Genomic DNA, 23,732 nt, shown 5'->3' with positions numbered 1-23,732 from the left:
GAGAGAGAGGGGGGGGGGAGCCAATCATATTTAGAGGAGGAGAGGGAGCTGTCTGTCTGAGTGAGAGTCTGGGAAGCTCTAGCACCAGTGCTGACTTCGCTCATGATAGAACTAATCAACAAGACAGACAGGAATGCACAGAGGGACAAGTAACGGCGTGCAGCAGGCGGCGTTGAATGAATGCAGCTCTGATGAATGCAGCTCTGTCTTGATTCTGTCACGCTTTATATATCAGTGTCTCATTGTCTTTTTGGAGAAAAAAAAAACACTTTCAATTTAAAATGTTTTAATTGTGAAGTAGAAACAGTACAAAAATGCATAATATTGCACACAATCAATGAATTGCACTTTTCTCAAGGTACAGATCTTTGTGTGGAAATTGGTGACCCAGATAAAAAGAATATGATAATCTGAGGTGTCATGATGGTGTGTCCATTCTTTAGGTTGTCTTCCTGACTCGTGTCGGGACTATCAGAGTGAAAAGAACAGGAACGGAATTTACATAGAGAATACAGTAGCTGCTGCTATCAAGATCTTACAAGAATTCATTAAATAACCATTGAGGTTAGCGTGCAGTTTTGTGTCAACGGTTACATCAGGATTATTTTTTGTCCATTACCAAGGCTGGTGGCTACAAATCTTCTCTGCTGTACAAATCAAGATTTCTACCCGACTCCCTACAGTATATAGCCCTTCTACTCTCACAAATTCAGTGCACGATTGCCTGCGTGGGGTTTGATGAAAACAAACATTTGAGAACAATGCTATCACCAACATTATAAAGTGGAAATGGTTTCGAATGTTGGGTTTTATTCACATAAAATGCTCAAAGTTTGAGTTGTAGAAGGGAAAACACTGTTTTTAGAGAACAGGTGTGTTTTACCTCAGCGTTTACAACATTATAAATGCAAACAACAAAAAAATGTATGATTAACATATTCTAGAATCAAATAAGTTTGTGTATTTTATTGTGAAGGAGGGCATGTATGAGGGGAAAGGCAATACTTTATAACTCTTCATGAACTCAGAGTTGTCAAAATATTATATATATATATATATATTCTTTTGCGGTTCAATAAAATACTGTTGTTAAGTCATTATAGAAAATACTCTGCGGTATACATAATCAAAACAGCAGCAAATTTAAGAATCTCTGGTGTGGAAAAGAAAAAGAAAATTTAACATTTTCTGTTAAAAACTAAATCATAATTTAAAATATCTTGATTGAACGTCGGTCTGCATCTTAAAGGATTACCTGCTTTGAGAACATGGACACAGATACTCAAGACAACTGAATTTCATGAACACAACTATACTTTTCTAAAAGGAACGAAGAAGACAAATATCCAAGACACTGTTCCATGAGTGTTCCATTATGTCAGTGTGGCGAAACAGAGTGACAAGACAAGGTGAGGAAGAGAGATGGAGAACGGGGGTTGCATGACAAGGTAGATAGATAGATAGATAGATAGATAGATAGATAGATAGATAGATAGATAGACAGACAGACAGACAGACAGACAGACAGACAGACAGACAGACAGACAGACAGACCAGACAGACAGACAGACAGACAGACAGACAGACAGACAGACAGACAGACAGAAAGGCTTACAGACAGACACAGATACATGAGAGAGCGATTATGTGAAAACATGCCATTGATACACAGTCATGTACAGTACTCTGTTTCATCTCACAGCGCTATGCGTGTTCCTGTTGGTATCCAAATGTTTTTTGTGCTTTGCTGGGGGGGGCAGGTGTCCATTCAAAGTAACCTTATGTAGGTCAGAAACAGATACTTTGAACAGAACAGTCCACGCGGTGTTCTCTTGTTGCCAAGCGGTATTTTTTCTCTAGGGACAAGAAATACCAAGATTCTGTTGCATCGAAAAATACGATACGTTTTAAATGATAGTTAAAGTGAGAGGTGCATTTTCCCAGTAAACAAATAACGCCCCATCTTCATCCATCTTCAAAAATATATCATACGAAAACATTCCTCAAGTCTCACCTTTGCCAAGGGAAAGTCGACCCTCTGGCAGACAATCGGTAAACTCCATCGGTTAATAGTGTTTTGTTTTATTTTGATCATCCAGTCTCACTGTGACACTCAGGATCCTACTGCAATGGTATCACTGGCTCCCCATGGTGATACATCCTTGTGGCAAAAAATCCTTTAAAAATATTTTTTAACAGTCCTTTCATCCATTTTCTTTTTGGGGGAAAGGAGAGACAGGTACTGTATAAACATACCGTGTTGGAAAAAGCCATTCCAAAGCCCCAGAGTTCCCACTCATAGGAACCAGAGTTTCCAGCGAGCAGGCTTTTTGGACTCTGTCTTGGACTTGCGTTTGGGGGTGGAGGTGAACACCTCGTTGGAGTAAGGCAGCGCGGGGCACTGTGGGCTGTCCAGGGGGCAAAGTCTCTTCATCAGAGGCTGCATCTTATCCTCCTGCTGCTTGAAGTCCAGCTCCACACTGTTTGACACAAGAGACACAGTGTAAGAAGACGGTAAGATGACTCATACCGGTGTGGCACTCAAGGCCTCCTCAGCATTAAGCATAATTTTTCATATCCTCACCATTCATAATCATTCCTTTTCATATTTAATGCTGCCGCTCTGTGACTCTGCACAACCCGGTCTCCTACATCAGTGTTGATCCTATTTAAGTCAGCTAAATACAGCTACAGTATTAACACAGTATATCATTTTGCGCAAAGGTGGAATAATTTAAATGGCTGCATTGCATTTACTGTGATTGAGTAGATTTCTTTTTCAGGCAATTCAAAACAGCAGTCATAGTGTATATTTTCAGCAATATGTTTGTTTACCAATAGGTTAAAGTGTTATTTGTGAAATATGAGTTCTGGAAATGTATTTGGTTACAGGTGAATATAGACCACTACACTTCCGCGTTACATTGAAATCGGGGAGGAGATTGCGGGGGGAGAAAATGAATGAATGTGGATGAGAGCCGTGATGTAAGTGGTTGCAGATACGGCTGTGGGGGTGCTAGAGACATGATCGAATAGACTTGTATGCGCCTCAATCTCCTGAACATGGCGCGACTCATTCCTAATCGATCAGAACTAAATCGGCAGAGAAAAAGCCCATTTTAAAGCACCTATTCCCCATGCACATGCGCAGATTGTCCACGGAGTCTGGATGACGCGAGATGACGCACGAATGAATGTGGACTGTTCCATCAGAGGGGGGAGCTTCGGTGGCCAGTGTCCTTTCAGCCGAACAGGATAATGAAAAAATTATCCCACTAAATGGCCAGACGCGTCTTATGGCGACATCTACAATTACCTCACATCTACAATTACCTCATTGAGTCTCCAGGTAGACTAATGTTTATATTTAAGTGCAGCAGTCTGTAGCCACTCACATTACCACCAAAGCTCCCCCCTCTGATGGAACAGTCCACATTCATCGTGCGTCATCTCGCGTCGTCCAGACTCCGTGGGCAATCTGCGCATGTGCATGGGGAATAGGTGCTTTAAAATGGGCTTTTTCTCTGCCGATTTAGTTCTGATCGATTAGGAATGGGTCGCGCCGTGTTCAGGAGATTGAGGCGCATAAAAGTCTATTCGATCATGTCTCTAGCACCCCCACAGCCGTATCTGCAACCACTTACATCACGGCTCTCATCCACATTCATTCATATGCTCCCCCCGCTATCTCCTCCCCGATTTCAGAATCCCGGAAGTGTTGCGGTGGTGTATTGACACAAAATAATCTGCACTGCCATTTTGTTTGTAGTCAAATGAGGAGACGAGACCTTGAGCTTTCGAATGGCGTTGACATTTTGAAAAACTACACTACCCAGCTCAAGTCAGCTCCTGTCAATCAAATGAATTGTGGATAAATCTTTTTTTTTTTATCATATCTTTTTTTTATTCAGCACAAAATCAAAACAGTACAGATATGCAGATATACTTTACATCACGTTCTCAATCAACATCATGTCTGTACCGTATCATTAAGAGACAGCTATGCTTGGGGAAGGGGCGTGGGGGACACACACAAAAACCAACAACAAAACAAAATAAATAAATAAACAGGTAACCCAGAATATACTACATGTCAACCTCTCTTCTCTGGGTGTAGTACAGCAGTAGCAAACATTCTCTTATACCAGAGCTTTGGTTGTATCACCATCACTGCATTACAAATCCAACCCTTCATCCTCCATCACTGACCTTTCTCAAAAGCATGTAAATGCATGCAGTTAGGATTGCGTCCTTCTTCCCGTTCACATATCCCTTCTATTCAGCACAAAATCAAGACAGTACAGATATGCAGATATTCCTTACAACTAGTTCTCAACCAACATCCTGTCTGTACTGTGTAATCAAGAGACAGCTATGCTTGGGGAAAGGGCGCAAAAATAAATAAATACAGTACATTAACAGAAAGAAAAAAAAATTATAATAATATATATATAAAAAAAAACAAAAAAAAAACAGGTAAACCAGAATATACTACATATGTGGTTCAAACCATTTAAAAAATAAAATGACAATAAAATGGAGAGTGAGATGAAAATAATAAGATGAAAATAAGTAATACATTGCCTTTATAGCCCTATACACTCTATACAAGCCCACTTTCTATCGAACTGTTCACCTTGCAACCTGATCAGATGAGTCATCCTCTCCATGTCCTGAATTTCTTTAACTTTGTTTAGCCATTGGTTATGTGTTGGGGGGCTGGGTTTTAACCAATTAATTGTGATCATTTTCTTGGCAGCAGTTAACAGTATTTGAAGAAGATACACACTTTTCCTTTCCTCAATGCCCTCTGGTATGACTCCGAGGATGCCAGTTTTGAAATCTTGTGGAATGTCCATGTCGAATACTTTTTTTACATCCCTGAATACATCATCCCAGAAGTGACATCGTTTTGGGCATGTCCAGAAAATGTGTATGGTTACCTATTTGTTCACCACATCCCCTCCAGCATTCGCTTGTGGGAGTCGTACCTGCTTTAGCAGTCAATAAGGGGGTCTTGAAAAACCTACTAATGACCTTCCATTTATATTCTCTCCAGGAATTAGAATTAGTTACCTTATGTGCTTCAGTACAAACATCGAACCACTCCTCTTGTGAGATCTCCTGTTGGAGCTCAGCCTCCCACTTCAACTTAATGTATAGCGAGTCGTTGGGGTTCATTGATATTAGGTTTTGATATAATTTAGAAAGATTTTTTTGTATTGAAGCATCAATTTAGATATTAGCTATAAAGCGTTCTATAGCAGAAGGGTGTCGAATTTTGTACCAATAAACAAAGATAAATCTTTTTATTTCTCTTATTTTTCAGGATTAGGCTATCTACCACAAAACTGAACGTTATTGGCATAAATTAGAACAGTTAGTTTATCTACCTTTCTGTGAAAGTTTAGCAAAAATCCGTGTTGCAATCTGATGAAAAATGGGCGAAGCAGTTTCCATTATAAAGAAGTAACTGTACTTAGAGTAGATTTCATTCACGGTTCTTGCTGCACGCCTGGTGATACTATATCTGCCATTGGAAAGAGGAAATTTGGCCCGATCCATAGATGTGCGACTTGGCTATGATAAGGTCATTTATAGGCCTGATATTCTATATTCCATAATAATATTTCAAATTGCATGTGTCTGGATGGCAGAATTCAGTACTGTATCTACAAAACCTTTTTGTATTTTATTTTTTTATAATTTTTTTAAACAAACACATAAACAAACATGACAACACACGATTAGATATACAAGCATTGTTAACAGTGCACATCCAATTAAATCACCGTTTAGATAAATGTCTTATACAAGATATACCCCTAATACCTTCTATCTATTCCCCTACACATGCTCTTGCTCGCACCCCCCACCCTGGACCCCCCAATGGATAATCCATCCATTACCATTCGCTCCTAACCAGACACTACCATTATATGCTAGCTTTTATTCTCTCCACCACTTCTAACCACATTGTCAATTTGGATTCATTGAGACCCAAAATTCTTGCTGTAGATATTTCTAGATAAATCACATGGAGATATGTAAGAATCCAGACCTTTCGGCACATTTTTTCCGGTTGAAACCATTGTGATGCTATCAGTTTTTTAGCCACTGTAATACCAGATAAAACCAATCTCTTTAACTGTATAGGTACTGCATACTCAAAAACATCATTCAGCAGTAATACAGAGGGGTGTACAGGTATATTCAGAATTAAGAGATTTGATAATTGCTGGGTCACTTCTTTCCAGAATATCTTAACTGGTGGGCAGTCCCAGTACATAAATGTCCCCATGTCCCCATTTGTACATAAGGAGCATTTGGAGTCTTGTTTAAGACCCATTCTGTTCAGTCTTATAGGAGTCAAGTATGTCCTATGAATAAAGTTAAGATTGATTTGTTGATGGTCCGGGTTCCTTGATGCAAGTCGAACATTTGCCCAGGCTTCTTGCCAATCAAAATCTTTTTCCAGGTCTGGTATATCCCTCCTCCAGACAGAGTCTAGGTGGAGGGTTTCATACGAGGCCGTTAGTAATTGATGATAAAAATCTGATACAAAACCTCTCGATGTCTCTCTTTCATAGAAGAATTTGTGGTATCTGTGGTGTACAATTGGTATCCTTAATGGAACACCGTGAGCGTTCAAACATAACAATAATTGTGCGTAAAAATAATGTGGAACCGGTGAGATAATTTTTTTTTCCTATTTCATCATAACTACAAATACCCTGTTTGTTGAAAACATCTCCTAATGTATGTATGCCTTGCTTTTCCCATCTAGGGAATCTTATAGGTCGTTTTCCAATCAGGAGTGCATTGTTATTGAATAAGGGAGTATGATTATGCCATTTATGTGGGTTAGAATATTTTTTTTGTGTTTCACGCCATATCCGGATCGCATGAGTAATTATGGGGCCATATTTCAGTTCGCATTGCTTTATTGATACTTTGGTGTATACTATGTCCTGCAGTCTATGTGGTGCCACTATATTTACTTCTAAATTTCTCCAGGATACTGATGCTTGGGGTTCAAACCAGGTTGTCAGTGGTCTTAAAGTGTACGCCTTAAAATAGTGGAACATTTTTGGAAATGCCATACCTCCGTCGGCTTTGTTTCTCTATGCGGTGGATCTTTTTATACGTGGTGGTTTGTTATTCCAAATAAATGTGTATGCGGAAGAGTGTCATTTTTTCCAGTAACCATCTGGAGGGGGTAACGGTAGCATTGAGCTGATGAAGTTGATTCTAGGTAAGACATCCATCTTAACTATTGAAACCCGTGCCTGTACTGAGTTTTTAAGTTTTGACCACCTGTCAAAGTCGTATTTTATTTTATTTTGGATTTCTATGTAATTGTGTTTCACCGTTTGGCTTATGGTAGGGAATACTTCAACTCCCAAACATCTAAAGTGTTTAACCATTGGTATTTCTTCTGGAAGACTTGTATTTTTTGCAGGGGCGTTCAGTGGAAGGAAAGCCGACTTTGCCCAGTTTATCTTAAATCCTGATAGGTCGCCAAGGTCATCAATCAACTTGAGAAGATGAGGCATTGCGGTGTTAGGGTTTTGCATGAACAGTATTACATCGTCCGCATATAAACTAATTTTGTGTTGTGTGCCCTTGATTACGATTGGTTCTATGAGTTGGGATTGTCTTATATATTGTGCTAAAGGTTCTAGTGATAAATCGAATAGTCCGGGACTAAGAGGGCAACCCTGTCTAGAAGAGCGTGATACCGGAAAGATTTCGGAGGTGATTATACCTGTTGTAATCATGGCCGATGGGTCTTTGTATAATACTTTAATCATATCAATGAATCCTTTTCCTAACCCCATCCTTTCTAATACTGCCCATAGATACGACCATTCCAACCTATCAAAAGCTTTCATTGCATCCAGGGACAGCATCGCCTTAGGTGTGGTATCGTCCTTGCTGGCATCTAGTATGTATAGTAATCGTCTTATGTTGTCAGTGATCAAGCGGTTTCTTATGAAGCCAGTTTGATCCGGATGAACTAAAGACGTCATATGCTTTTGAAGTCTGATGGCTAATACCTTAGAGAACAGTTTGATATCGGTTCCGAGGAGGCTTAAGGGTCTATAACTACTGCACTCGGTGGGGTCTTTGTCTTTTTTAAGGAGGACTGTTATGAGTGCAATATTGTCGTTCTTATGAAAGTTCCCCTCCTTGACTGAGTATAAAATCATATTAAGTAATAGGGGTCCAATTATGTCCCAGAATGAGAGGTACATTTCTGGTGGGATACCGTCTCTTCCAGGAGCCCTACCACTTTGCATTTCGGATATGGCCTTCCTGAGTTCCTCTAGTGTGATTGGTGTTTCTAACTGTTTAGCATCATCCTCTGAAAGTTTGGGGAGGTTAATTTGATTAAGATATGTGTCCATTTTGTTTTGATCGAAGGTCGTTTCTGATTTATACAAGTTTGAGTAGAATTCTTTGAATGTCGCGTTTATTTCTTTGGTGTCTGTTACAAGTCCTTGTTGTGCTTTAATGGAAGTTATATCTGCAAATTTTGCGTTAACTCTTAATCGCGTAGCTAGTAGGTGACTTGGTTTGGAACCTTGAGAGTAATGCTGTTGTCTTGTGCTACGTATTTGTACTTCAGATTGTTGTTTATAAATGGCGTTAATCTCTATTTTTAGTAAATTAACTTGAGATTCCAGTCGAACCGAGTCGTTGTATTGTAAAGAAGTAAATAACGTAGAGTAAAGCGTTTCCAATTCCGCCAGTTTTGAGCATAGATTCTTGCGTATTTTGGATGAAAAGCTATCAGTGAAATCCTTGATCATTCCCTTTACCGACATCCATAATATTCTAGGTTCCGGCACCGATTTCACATTCTCTAGTAGGAATACTGAAAGAGCTTCTTTGAGTTGCGTAATGAATTCCTTGTTATTCAGCAGTGTCGTGTTAAAACGCCATCTTGGGGCTCGGGATGATAGTACACCAAATGATCCTTTTAGGAGTAAATAACAGTGATCTGATAATGCATTGGGTACCATCTCCACTTCATAGTTATCAAATAGTCTTGGGGTTGCGAAAACATAATGTATTCTGGAGAGTGTTTTATGTCTTGCTGATCGACAAGAGTACTTCCGGGTCGTGGGGTTGAGTGATCGCCATAGATCATTTACACCTGTATTCTTTGACCAATCCTTTAACGCTTTAAATAACTTTTTTTGTTCGTTGGAAAAGTTGGGATAAGATTTATCCAACCCAGGGTCCCAAATGGCATTAAAATCCGCACCAATTATAAATGAGTATTCTGGAAGGTCTATCATTTTCCTAGTGAGTGCAGTGTAGAAATTAGTTTGGGGCATATACCGCTACCAACGCTATTTTCCTATTCTTGTCTATCTTAGCTATGGTTATCCGACCATCTGCATCAGACCATACTCCCTTCAATTCAATATTCAATTTCCGTTTCACGACTATAGCAACTCCACGGGTTCTCGTTCCAAAGGAAGAGTGACTAATGTTATGGTATGTGTTGTCCGCTAACATAGCTTTGTCTCCCACTAAAATGTGCGTTTCGCTTAAGAGAGCCACATCAACCTGTTTGTTTTTCATCAATGTGAGCACGCTTTTGCGTTTATGTTGATTATTTATTCCCCCAGTGTTCCAGATCATTATATTCAAACTAGCCATAATCTATACATATTGATTTGTATTTGTTGGTAATATTTCTGGAGTGCGAATTCACAATGGATTTACATCCCACTGTTGAGGTCCCGTTGAGAGCCAAGCATAAAAACATACATATATACAAATAAACCCCTAATCCCCCCTCCCTTACAGAGTCGTACAAGTAAGTAAGTAAGTAAGTAAGTAAGTATTTATAAAGCACCTTTCATACACCTATTTGATACCTCCTTCGCGTACAACTTCTTCCTTTCCTGCACCTCCGGTCTGCCCAGAATGAGCAATTTATCCTAAGCTTTCCTATGTATACCATAGAATCTATACTTTTAATTCTAATTTAATAGAATGTCACCTGTGACCAAGCCTCTCTCCCGTTAATGTAATTAAACAAAATGAAAAATATACCTTAATTAGTATACTCATTTAAACTTTTTTTTTTTTTTTTTTTAATCTTCTACTAACATTTATTGGTTAGAACATTTCAGAATAAAGAAATAAAGAATAAGAAATAATGATGTTTAGAATTAGATATCGAAAACCCATATAATCCGGGAATATCTACTTAAATTTTATTTATTTTTTATTAGATACCTTTGCATGTTTACACATCTAAATGACAAGGAGATTTTTAAATACTTGTATGCAGATCGTCCCCCGTCATGCGTGATCATTAATCTGCTATGGTGGTCGTTGTTCTTCACATCTATTTCATGACCAAGTCTCATATCGTTGTTATTTCCCGGGGCCATCATTGAAAAAGGTATTGTATTCCAGAGTGCTATCAGCCGCTCGTGACTTGCAGATTGTTGTTTTAATGTTCCAGTACATTCCTCGTGCCATAGAACAATAACAATCCAGTGTATTCCAGAATATTCCGATATGACTCATAGCCTTCAAGTAAGAAAAATAGAATAGAAAATTCTAGAATGTTCCAAAATGGTCGGTATCAAATCATGACCTGCATATTGCCATGAATCTATATATATGGTGTTTAGCGTTTTATATCAGGGGTTGGGGGGGGAAACACTGTACAACTGTACAAGCAAAACTGTACATTGGAATATTGACAACCATACTAGGTAATTTACTGTACATTTGAGGGGGTTGGGGGGGGAGAAACACTGTATAAACAAGCAAAACTGTACATTGGAATATTGACAAAACCATACTAGGTAATTTACTGTACATAGGAGGGGGTTGGGTTAGGACATTTACAGGGGCCAGTTTCGAATTGCAGTCTCCCGTAGGTGTTCTTTGAGAGTGGTTTTGAAAGTGGGTAGTGATTCACATTCCTTTACAGCTTTAGGTAGGGCGTTCCACATTGATGTGGCATAATTGCGAAACGTGTTTAGTCCCTTGTTTGAGCCAAATCTGGGTTTAACATGATTTGTGGAGCTCCCTCTGGTGTTGTGATCACGGTATTCACTGACCTTTGGGAAGTATTTTGACATGTACATGGGTACCTTGGTCGTGTAGTGTATCTTGTAGACCAGGCCCATTGCAAGTTGCTGTACTCTGTCGTCTACTCTAAGCCATCCTAGGTTGTCAAAGTGGGCAGGGGTGAGGTGGGTTCTAGGAGTAAGGTCAAGCAGTAGTCTGACCAGTTTGTTTTGAGATGTTTGTAATTTTGTTTTTAGCGCCTTTGAGGTGCTTTGGTACCATGAGGTGCAAGCATAGTCGTAGTACCCTTGAATGAGTGCTCCTGCCAGAGTCTTCAGGGTATTCTTGTTTACCAGAGAGGAGATCCGGTACAAGAATCTAGTTCGTTGGTTGACTTTTTTTATTACATTGGATGCCATTTTGTCACAGGAAAGATTAGCCTCTAGGATGGAACCCAGGTAGGTACTGTAATTTCATCTTTCCTTGTGACAATATTGTCACCCACTGTAACTGAGAAGCCGTCGGTCTTGCTGAGTTTGTTATTTGAACCGAAGAGAATGGACTCTGTTTTGACCATGTGTAATGATAGTTTGTTATCAGCGAGCCATATGCAGATTTTGCCTAGTTCCGAGCTGAGGGTTTTTTCAACCTGTAACTTGTTCTTGTCAGAGACCAGCAGGGCTGAGTCGTCCGCAAACAGGAACAAGTTGCAGTCACAAGCTGGTTTCACTGGGAGAATGTAACGCGTACAGATTTCCTCTCATAAATTATACTATTTATTTATTTTTAAAAAGGGACTATCCCCAAACCTTGGACGTGTAATCACCCATCAAAATATATAAGACCGCACACAGATTCTTGAAAATAACAAACTAATAAAGTACAGTAAAGTCACAGAAGAACTACTTATACGTGTGGAATACAGTTCAGTACTCAGGAATCTTGAGCGGCTGCCAAATTTCCAGTGTTACATTTTCAGCCTGTTGATAATCCAGGGAAGGAGGCCAGATGAAGGCAGTACCACTGCACCAACAGAGGCCCTGGCAGGACGTATCTCACATATTTAACCCTTTTAACACTTTGATTGCCCAACCCGAGTTTTCTCGAGTTTACCCCCCGTGGGTTGAATGCCCACTCACGAGAATTCTCGTATTTTCTAGTTTTTTTTTTTATTAGCGATCTGAAATCATATTTCATCAACCGAGTCTACCGTTGGAAATCCAGCCACTCCAGGCGCTCAGATGTGAAAAAGGCGCCCCCTATCGTCTCCCAGATGGTAATTCACCCTTTTGGATTGAACTTTACTTCTCACTCACGCAGCCGGGGTCGATCAGCTCCACTAGTGAGCCTCAGAGCAGCGGGGATTATGTGTTTTTACAGTATACACTGTGAATCAATAAAAGGAGAGATTTTTTCGAATGGCGATTAGGAATTGGAATAATCCATTTGGATACCATCTGATCTCAGGTAAGGAATCTATGTTACCAGTCTTAGGATAATCAGACTCGTTTTAACGGAGATATAAGCTTTTATGTGATTATGTGATATGGCTGTGCGAGCGGTCAGGAAATAGGAGAATCGATTTTCAGCTTGCGGCCAGAGCGTGCATGCGTACACATATACTATCGATAATCTAGCGTTTATTTGAAAACGATTCATAAATAGACCGAAAAATTACAACGTTCTAGAATATTCCAGTAAAGGGCGATTATCATGGAATGTCTTCATTTTTCCATGAAAACGAGTGCTTTTCAAAATGCTAGAAAACGGAAATGAAGCGATAAAAAAACAATCTGCTACGACAATGTTGACTGGAAAATGAGTATTTGATAAGAGACTAGCAGATTAGACACATAGCCATAATTTAAAACATAGATTAGGCAATATTAACGTTAACATTGAAGTGGTGCTGGGCATTCAAGGAGGTAAAAAGGAATTAAGCTTGGGCAGTGAAAGTGTTAAGCTCCTTTTCTACTATCTCTGTATTTTTACATGGATGTAGTCACAGGGTGTATTCCCTGTGCGGATGATATTTGTTTCAATACATTTGCAGAGGGGGGGTGGGGGGCTCTGAATATGGGTCGCTCCTGACGTTTGACTTCCTCGTCTGCCTCTCTAATCTCTGGCTGGTCTATCTATCTGATTCCATTCCAGCCCCGTGGTTGAACTCTCTCCGATTAAATCTCTCAGGGCTGAGAGGAGTGCAGGCCTTAATCCTGACTAAATGAAACCATTGAGAAGCCAAGCAAAGCCTGATTTAGAGCCTGTATTCAAGCGAGGGATAATGCACTATTATACATCATCTACTCTCCTTTTATTGGTATTGATTCTGTTAGCTCGTTTCATGTGTTTGTTCCTAGGGGGGTATGTCATGAATATGGAAAATACCAGACCATAAAGAGAATGAATCACGCCAATGTTATAGCTATACATATAATTGATAGAAAACTATCCTACGTATATAACAAAACCCACCCGTTTTCAAAAGTGCATTTGTTTTTACATTTTCCCCCCCCCCCACTTTTTCTCCTTTTTCTGAGATTTTTTTTCTCCCATCCCAATTTCCTCTCGTGCCAATTCTCCCTCCCCTGTCTTGATCGTTGCTCGCATGTGCCCCCCACTGGTCGGTCGTAGGGAGGGTAGATAGATTCTATCGCATGTCCCCTCCGATACATGCGGAGTCAGCCCGCCACTTCTTTTCACCTGCCAGCGCGGACTCTCATTGGCGAGGTGTAACGCTTTGAGGCTCACACTACCCTCGCCATCTCCTGTCCTTGCTGTGCAGGCGCCCTGACTGACCTGTAGGAGTCGCTGTTTACAACGATCAGATTACCACCCACCGGCTTCCCCCCCGCTGACTGCCAAGAATGGAGCCAGTATGACGGCCGGCCAAGCCGGAGGCAACGCTGACAGCCGGATTCGATACCAGTGTCTCTTGCGTTGGTGACGAGTGCAATGTCCGCTGCGCCACCCAGCCGCCCTTGTTTTTACGTTTATATACAGTTTGTTAAACCCATCACTGAACTTAATTCTCAACCCCCCCAAATTAATAATAAAATGAAACTCTTGAATTTCACTTGAAGGGGACATTATTGTATCAACAATTGTATATGTTTTCCCTGAATCCGTGGAACACATTTGCATTTAGCAAAGAAACTAATCTAAATGCAATTTAAATGATTTGTTTCATCTTTCTTCCCTTGTATTGAATGCTGTTTTTCTTTTTGGTGCTATACCACAAATCAAAGTCTACATTAATTATTTCCTCCCCTGCCTGGCTGCCCCACAGCCAAGAGTAAAACCAAACCTGTATCAACTGGGTAGCAGTGTTGTAATCGAGTCACTAAATCTCGAGTCCAAGTCGAGTCGAGTCCCCAGTGTTCAAGTCCGAGTCCAAGTCTGAGTCACCAAAGAAGAGTCCAAGTTGAGTCCCCATTACCCTAGTCCAAGTCATCAAGGTTGAGTCCACTCCACTCTGGCAGTCAAAGAGCTGACATACAAATAAAAAAAGGTCTACATTAAACATAAATGACACAGTGGTCACCATTTCAAAGGGAGTTTATTTAATTTGTGACACAATAGCCAAACAAATGCACTAGCCATCAATATCGTATGCCAAATGATTATGACCTATTACAAAATTTATAAAAAATGAAGTGAGTCCTCGTCTGCACCTTCCAAGTCCGAATGCAGTCAATGCTCGAGTCCAAGTCCAAGTCCGAGTCATCAGTGCTCAAGTCCAAGTCGAGTCACGAGTCCTGAAAATCAGTCCAGGACTCTCACTCGAGTCTGAGTCCTGGACTCGAGTACTACAACACTGCTGGGTAGTGCATTATGTAGGAAGTATTCCTGGCTCCAAAAAGCACAGCTAATTGTTTAATTAAAGCTAATTCATTGCGTGTGTAACCCCTGCGACATGCTTGTTTAAGCTTCTTAATTTGAAGACTTCAGAACCTGGCCAAACGACAAGGACTATATCTGTGTCATTTCCCCCCAGCGCCTACAGAACACTACAGATCTACAGTACCAGCGCCTACAGAACACTACAGATCTACAGTACCAGCGCCTACAGAACACTACAGATCTACAGTACCAGCGCCTACAGAACACTACAGATCTACAGTACCAGCGCCTACAGAACACTACAGATCTACAGTACCAGCGCCTACAGAACACTACAGATCTACAGTACCAGCGCCTACAGAACACTACAGATCTACAGTACCAGCGCCTACAGAACACTACAGATCTACAGTACCAGCGCCTACATAACACTACAGAGCCACACTGAGACTAAACGATGTCGTCCTGGTGTGGTGCTTCTTTTCATACATCGCCCTCCTGCCAGGTGTGGAGGGCTACCGGTGGGGGAGAACCTGCCAAACAAGGGGACACCAGACCTGTGAAGGCCCCTCATAAAGGTCAGCTATGTTGTCTCCTCTGTGTCTATAAGGAGACAGGCAAATTTATTAAACCTAGGCCTGTCAGGAACACCATAATTCATCTTTAGAACAGTCCTTACCTTAAAATAAGCGTCAGTGTCAACAATTCAACTCTATTTAAGCCTGCAGGGAAGCAATAGGACACATTTGGCAGGCTCTAATTAATCAGTATATAGAGAAAATTTTTATATTTATATATTTAAACTTGGCAAAATGGACAGGATGCTGAGTTGTATTTCTGGTTGATTAAAGGTTGTTCAATCAATAGGGATGCGATGCACTGATATCGGTACTGATAGTCTATCAGACAATGGGCCAATCGACCATATTCACACGCCGGCTCAGGGTGGGAAACAAGGTGAAAAGGAATCCCAACCTGAGCATGACACAAGAGCAAAATGGTTGCTGAATATGGTCAATACCAGGCTAAAATAGGTTATCTGTATCAGAGAACATTGCCAATACTAAAATCCAATACCATGAGCTGCATGTAGTATCAAGTTGGATCTCTCAAATGGTCAGAATGGATTTCTCGACCATTTCTGTCCAATGTCCAATGATCTCAAACCAATGGTCTCTACTACTAATTTATTTAGCACATGTTGGCATCACCTTATTTCCTTCGTTTCTGTTTTGTTTTCGTGGGCATCCTTGAAAGCTTATCCTCGTTGGGTCTTCTGGTTGCCAAACAAAGCTATGGAGAGTACAGCGTGATACACCACACAGCACACATCACATCACCAAGTGATCTCTGCAGTTATTAAGCAATTAATCACTTGGCAGATAGCTGCAATTGACCTATCTCAACCTTTGCCCTCTTCTCTTGCGAGTTTGAGATTAATCAATTACTGTATACTGTGGGCAATCGGCTCAGTGGGGAGCGAGAGGCTGCCCTACGCGATGTGCGTGGCTCTGGGGAGCAGGTGCTTTGGCAAACAAAAGCCCTGGATCTAAGATCATCCCCCATACACAAACAAAAGCCCTGTATCTAAGATCATCCCCCATACACAAACAAAAGCCCTGTATCTAAGATCATCCCCCATACACAAACAAAAGCCCTGTATCTAAGATCATCCCCCATACACAAACAGATTCAGACGACTGGAGATGAGGAGGCTTTTCTAGGGCATTCTGCAAAGCATATGAATCATCTCTTTAGCTATGCTCTGTGAGTAGCTGCTCTGTTATCAGGGGCGAACTGATTGTTTGCCTGTGGTCCTTGTGAGCCGAGCACCGTTCAGTGATTGCTACTCATGGGACGGTGGGTTTTGTCTGTGTTTTGTCAGTGCGAGACAGAGTTGTGTTTCCCGCACCGCATGCTCCACTCATTCAACAAGGTCTACCTGGGTTCCTCTCTCCACCGTTCTCCCTCAAAATAATTTCCCTGATGGTCAAACGTGACTTCCCATTTGACCATCCACAACTCAAACATTTCACCTAACAAGATCGGTAGCTCGAACCCAACATTGTGTAATAACTTCAAAGCAAACAACGAAACCACCAGACCGGGCTTATTGTTTTTAAATCACCAGAGAGTGACCATTATTTCCTTCACTGGCAGGTGCCAAGTGACGTAGTCATCTCACATGAGACATCATCCAGGCCTATAGGGAGGTGTAGTCTGATGTCACTTTGGGCCCAGTAAATTTCGCAGAGTAAATTTTACTCAAACTGAGTCCATTTGAGCCCAAGTGAGAAACATTTTACTCAGTTTGAGTAAAATTTACTCAGTTTGAGTAAAATGTACTCAGCGAAATTTACTGCACGAGGTCCACCCGTATAGGGATTTATCATTGGGAAAATGGATTATCGCCTATTGTAACAATTCTGCCTCATGAACATTGAAAAGCTTTCCATTTTTGGACAAAATAAGTTCCCTTCTATCACTAACATTATTGTTTAAGCATTTTTGGTTGAAATAAAAATAATTTACGAATAATTGCGAATATTTTCATGTTGCGCTATAGATTGTGCATGAATACGCACAGAAAGGTACACCATGCAAATGTTCATGCTTTATTTGTTTTAAACTAGACGATTTAGAAATGGGCAATGGGGAAATACATTGCAATTTTGCGAGGTGGACTGGCCGGAAACAGCAATGACGTAACCACTACACCTCCCTATTGCATGGCTGTCCACCTCACAGAAACACACAGCGAAATCCATGTACTGTACCTTCAATGAGGAGGCATTCCTGACAGTTATTCACTGAAATAACCGCAGCTCGTCCATCACAGCATGGGGGTGCAACCGAGTGCAAATTATTAAATATCTCATTCTATCACATTGTATTTTTATTGAACCCAACCGTTCTCCAAAAGTCACTATTGGCTCCCATATTGCAAATGGCACATCAGGATGAAAGAAGAAACACATTTCACCTTCTTTCACTGAATGCTTTCACTGACATTTGATAAATAATACTGAATTAAGACAATAGACAATTCTAAATTACACAACACAGCCAGAGCAAGAGTTCCAGAGACACACAAGCACATCCCTTCCCCCTTCAAGGTTCTTTATTATTTGACATGCAAAAATACAGAATACCTTTACATGGAATGCTTTTTTCTGTTATGCCTTGGATCATACACATATAGCTCATTACAGTAATATTCCACAATTATTACAGTTTAGATAGTAATAATGGTAAAGAGCATAAAAACACCTACATGCGCTTTGATGACGCATGTAGGGCTAGCCTTGAGACAGGGCTGAATGCTCCAATTTGATTTAAATTCAATTTGTCGCGCTTTTAATGTCCTGCGCGACCCCCAGCATGACTTGAGTTCTTGATTGTTCATCAGATTGATGGACAGCGAGTCTTTTTACAAGTTCCATGTGGGAGACTTCCAGTCTGGCCACAGCTGTCACCAGACGGTTATCGTCTTTTTTTCGTCTTTTTTCCCGATTATTCTTGTACAGATCCAGATCCAGATAGCGATCGCTCCCATACCGATCAACATGAATGTGAGGATGTACAAATCCTCAACATCTTCAATCTCAAGAGAATAAAGGCAGATTGAGCCCCATTTATTCCAGCTGTCAATCGCAAAGCCCGCTTGAAATGTCCCGACTGGACACAGCGGATCAGCTGCGCTCTACTTCCTTGAAGAAAAAATACGATCAATCGCTGCAAATGACCAGCTTACTAGTTGATCCATTGTAGTTTGAGTAGGGAGTCAAGTCTGTTGAAGAAGTAGAATCCACACGTCAAGACCGACAGAGAGGCAGTGAGGGCCGGCGATAGGAACGACCTTGGAGGTCTGGGGAGAGGAAAGAAATATGCGACTGGTCTCTGCAAGAGGGAAGAAAAAAAACGATCTCTCTCTCACTCCACACACACACACATTGACTTCACGCTGGACACTTCTGCATCTGGCAAACCTCCAGACCAGATCACAATCAGTGTATCCACTTAAGTCCATTAGAACCTTTGGTGAGGGATCTCACCAGATTAGCCCAGATCAAATAATTCAACTCATTGTCACAAAATGCCACAAGTCACTAATATACGACCGCCCAAAGGATTATAAAAATCCTGGTCAGGTACTGGTCAAATACCACACTCTCCATCAATCACAGATCAATAATACCACACTCTCCATCAATCACAGATCGTTATCAATAAAGACAGACAGACACACACACGCACATATGTGCACGTAAATGTGCGTACCACGCACTAATGCACGGCAGACAAACAGGCTGACCAATACACAAGACACATGACATGCACGCAGGACAGAGACCACATACACACTGGACTATTGGGGCAGCTAATAAAAAACACCCTGACAGGGAAGGAGGGGCTTCTCTGCCTTCTTCTCTGCTTTGACTTCTGGACACTGCTTCACAGACTGGACGGGCAGACTGGACGAGACGGACGAGACTGTTGGACGGACTGGACTTCACTGACTGGACTACAATGACTTGACTGTTTTTCTTTTCTACACGACCGGCCGGTTGTACCAACTTGATTCCAATTGTACCTTGCTTATTAACTTTTTATAATACCTTGCTTATTCACTTTTTATAATACCTTGTTTATTCCCTTTTTATAATAAATACCGTCAAAAGTGTTTAATCTCTTTTATCTTTAAATATCTTATTACAACTTTCACGTATTCGAGTCTAAAACATGACACATTCCAATTTTACATCAGCACACACTGTATGCACATCAGCCTTTATTACTTTGCTCAGAAGGTGTTCCTCTGGGTTTTGCTATGGTACAGTAGGTAGGCTGAGGAGAAGACCACACACTGGTATTGCACTGAAATATGAGGAGTCTCAGCCTTAAACCATCCATCTCTGTGTCTATTATTTTCTCTGGGGAACTCTGGGGGGATCTGTGAACATTATGCATTTGATTATGGTGACATTTTATTTTATATAAAAACGTGGGGTGGCCTTCTTTAACTAAGAGAAGGGACTTGCATTGTATTTTATTTTTCTATCTCTGTTTATGGAACGTCACTATTATCTCTGTTCTTTGATTGCTTACATTTAAATACAGCACATATGGTGCTAGGTCACAGGATTACTTAGCTTAAAATAGAGAAAAAACTGAGCTTCTGAGCTTGGCAAAACTGGTTTTAGATGTGGTATGACCCATACAGATGGAATAAACTACAGACAACCTTGAAGTTAGAACATTTCATTCCCTTAGAAAAAGTTTTGAACTCTGCTGCTTGCACTTGTTCCAATTGATATGCATGTTTGTTGATGTTTTAAATAATATATATATTTTTGTATATATGTCTATTGTTAACAGGTCGCTCATTAAAAAAGAGATCTTGCCTCATGCGTTCCTGTATAAACAAAAGACAAATATATATATATATATATATATATATATATATATATATATATATATATATATATATATATATATATATATATATATATATATATATATATATATAAATAAAGGATCTCTCTCTTTAATAGTCCATACAGTCATTTTATAGATTGCACCTTAATCCCTGTTCATGGCCTAGCATGATTCCTCGTCTTTAAATGGCCCAGTATATCATGGACAGCAGCATAGAACATTCTTCTATCACTACAGTCATTCAGCCCTTTTGTCCTTCCATACTTTCAATCTCTCTCTCCCTTCGCCTCTCCCTCCGTCTCTCTCTCCCTCTGTCTTCCTCTCCCTCCATCTCTCTCTCCCTCTCTCCCTCCGCCTCTCTCTCTCCCTCCATCTCTCTCTCCCTATGTCTTCCTCTCCCTCCATCTCTCTCTTTCACTCTGCTATGTTTGTATCCTATTTGTAGCTGTGATGCATGAGGTGCTGCAGTAAATGGGAGGGGTGGTGGCAGGGGGGGGGGTGTCAGAGAGAAGAGATGAATTCTGGGTAGGGCCTATAGATTGGCTACCTTAGCTCAGCAGCGGCTAGGGCGCTGGATTTATTGGACACACTGGAGCTGTCTGTGCCCTTCCGAAATTAAGACCCCCGCATCTTGGCGACTGCTAATCTTGCGGTTACGGTTGAAACAAGCGGTTACCAATCCGAGTTTGAGGAATAATTGGCCCTCTGGTTTCCGACTTGCTTTGTTCTTGGCCCTTTTCTTTTTAATTAATCTCACTGCACTCATTACGACCCCACATGGAGTGGTGTGTCCAGCATGGTGATTATTGCTGCTCTAGTATCAGCACACTTTCACACCATCACATGTATTCACATGGTTATTTTAATAACAGACTCTTGTCACACAACCGTACAGCAGTTACTGTATACATGTTTGTTTTATGTGACTAAAGGCACACTGCAGAAGAGAAAATAGAAGAGAAAATAAAAAGCATAAATATTTATTTGACTAATTTACATATAGTCTCTTTGACGTTGACAGATTATATTTTTTGTGTAAAAAAGAATGGCTCAGTCTTCAAATGTTTGCATTGTGGGATTTTGCAGAGGGATACAAAATGAGACTATTTGCTAAGTTTTAGTTATATTTACACAAGCCTTGCTTTGGCAGAGAGGGCTCGTGCTGCTGGGATAGATTGCCATCTTGCTTTGCCAAATACAGCTCCGATCTGTTCAAGGACAGTTCGAAATCATTTGGTGCCGCGTAACTCAGACGAGCTCAAACAGACAACCGTTTGATGATATTGAGCACAGATGAAATGATAATCTTTTACTTCGTATGCGCTCCACAGAGGATCATTTACATCTTCATTGCCAACGTACTACCATTCCACACTGGTATTGTGCAGATAGGAGGAAACCAAGTTTCTGCTGAAGATTGTATAGACATATCCGACATATAGAGTCCACATATCCGAGGACCACACACATTGTGTAGTGAAGAAGCCACGGCAACACCTCTACTTCCTTAGGCGCCTAAGGAAGTTCAAAGTGAGTCAGAAGATCCTCAAAACTTCTACTCGTGCACAATAGAGAGCATCCTGACTGGTAACATCACCTCCTGGTTTGGGAATAGCACCGCACAAGACTGCAGCAGACTACAGAGAGAGGCTCGTTCAGCCGAGCGCACAATTGGAGGTGGGCTTCACACATTCCAGGACATTTATAACAAGCGTTGCAGGGCCAAGGCTAAGAGAATAATCAAAGACTCTAGTCACCCAAACAACTGCCTCTTTGAACTGCTGTGGTCAGGCTACCGGAGTCTCATGGCCAGTACAGAGAGACTCAGAAGGAGTTTCTATCCCCAGGCCATCAGGATGCTCAATGACAATGACACTATGTAACAACTAGGGATGTCCGATATTATCGGCCGATATCGGCCTAAAAATGTGATATCGGAAAATATCGGTATAGTTTTTATTTTTTTTACATTTCTATAACCTTTATTTACCCAGGCAAGCAAGTAAGAACAAATTCTGATTTTATTCAAAAGTATGCATAATGTTGTGTTAATTCCACAACAAGAGATATGTAATGTTAATTACCTGAAATTATTACATTTTTTGGGGGGGGAAACCCTGCATATATCGGTATCGGTTGATATCGGTAATTGGAAATTAAGAGTTGGACAATATCGGTATATCGGTATTGGTAAAAAAGCCAATATCGAGCATCCCTAGTAACAACCCATCATCTACACTCACTGCACACACACATGTACACACTCACTTTAAACAAACACTCACCTTACCACTTTACTCACTTTAGACACTTGAACACGCTTTATATGTATATATTATTAAAGATATTGGCACTACATCCATACCTCATTTGCACCCTACCCTAAGATTTGTACCCCATCTAATTTCTGCATTGTACCTCACTGTTACTCATTTTACTCTGTATTGTATATTGTATGTATATTGAATTTACTTACTTTGACTTACTTATTAATAACTTTTTTTTAACTTACTTTCTTCTTACTGTATGTAGCACACTCAGGGGCTCTTTCAGAAATAAGCAGTTCATATAAAGAATTCTGTATTTGTTGTGACATATAATTAGGGCTGGGTGATATGGCCTAAATATGATATCACGATATTTGCTGACCTTTCGGCGATACACGATACACATCACAATGTTTTTCCTTTTTTCCCCAAACTATAATTTTTTTTATGAAACTACTGTATTTGTATGTCTCTAAATGTTTTGATGAATTGAAAATGGAGGACCCTTATGTAAAAAAGCCAAAAGTCTTTTTCTGGTCTTCATCCTCCAGTCCACTGTTGTTGTATTGAGCTGTACTGTATTGTACCCATTCTGCAATCTGTTAATAAAGTGTTCAATCAATCAATCAATCAATCAGACAAATGTATAGAAAAGCTTTTATTATAACCATATAACAAAATATTATATTATTGTTTATGAAAATGTTTTAGCCCTATGCTTGACTTTATTATTTTAGGCATGGCAACAAATAAAATAATAATAATAAAATTAATAAATAAAATATTAAATAAATAGGCTACACGTCGCTTTTTGTGTTACAAATTGTGCTCACCGATATGAACATAGGCCTCTTTACTTACTTAAAAAAAGGAAACATCAAGAAATATGTTTATGGTATTCCACCATGCCATGTGTGTTTTTATTTTATAATGCTCGAGTCATGATTATTGCTGAAGTCTGAGTCATACAATACTCACTGGCTTTCATAACCTAACAGACTAACTTGTCTTGCTCAAGACTTGTTTATGAGTTTTAATAAGAGAGCACTCTCTCTCAACCAAAGCAATGTATGGTAGACGGCAACAGAACAATTTTGATTGACAGTCGATTCTGCCAATTATGTCACACCGCTT

The 23,732-nt window shown here is 40.3% G+C and overlaps 1 protein-coding gene across 1 annotated transcript in view; it reads right to left on the bottom strand.

Annotated features, from left to right (window-relative positions):
- Window positions 1–2,296: 2,296 nt before the first annotated feature.
- LOC311234305 (inhibitory synaptic factor 2A-like) overlaps window positions 2,297–23,732 on the bottom strand; it is a gene marked incomplete at both ends in the record, with an annotated part of 106,381 nt that continues 84,945 nt past the window's right edge. Inside the window, one exon of the mRNA XM_084321442.1 lies at window positions 2,297–2,480. Coding sequence (XP_084177568.1) covers window positions 2,297–2,480 — 184 coding nt within the window. The remainder of the gene's footprint in view (window positions 2,481–23,732) is intronic.

This window comes from Notolepis coatsorum (genome assembly GCF_963971535.1).
Source record: "Notolepis coatsorum genome assembly, chromosome: 9".
NCBI classification, from domain to species: domain Eukaryota; kingdom Metazoa; phylum Chordata; class Actinopteri; order Aulopiformes; family Paralepididae; genus Notolepis; species Notolepis coatsorum.
The sequence above is the reverse complement of the archived record's forward strand: the minus strand, read 5'-3'. Positions and strand labels throughout refer to the sequence as shown.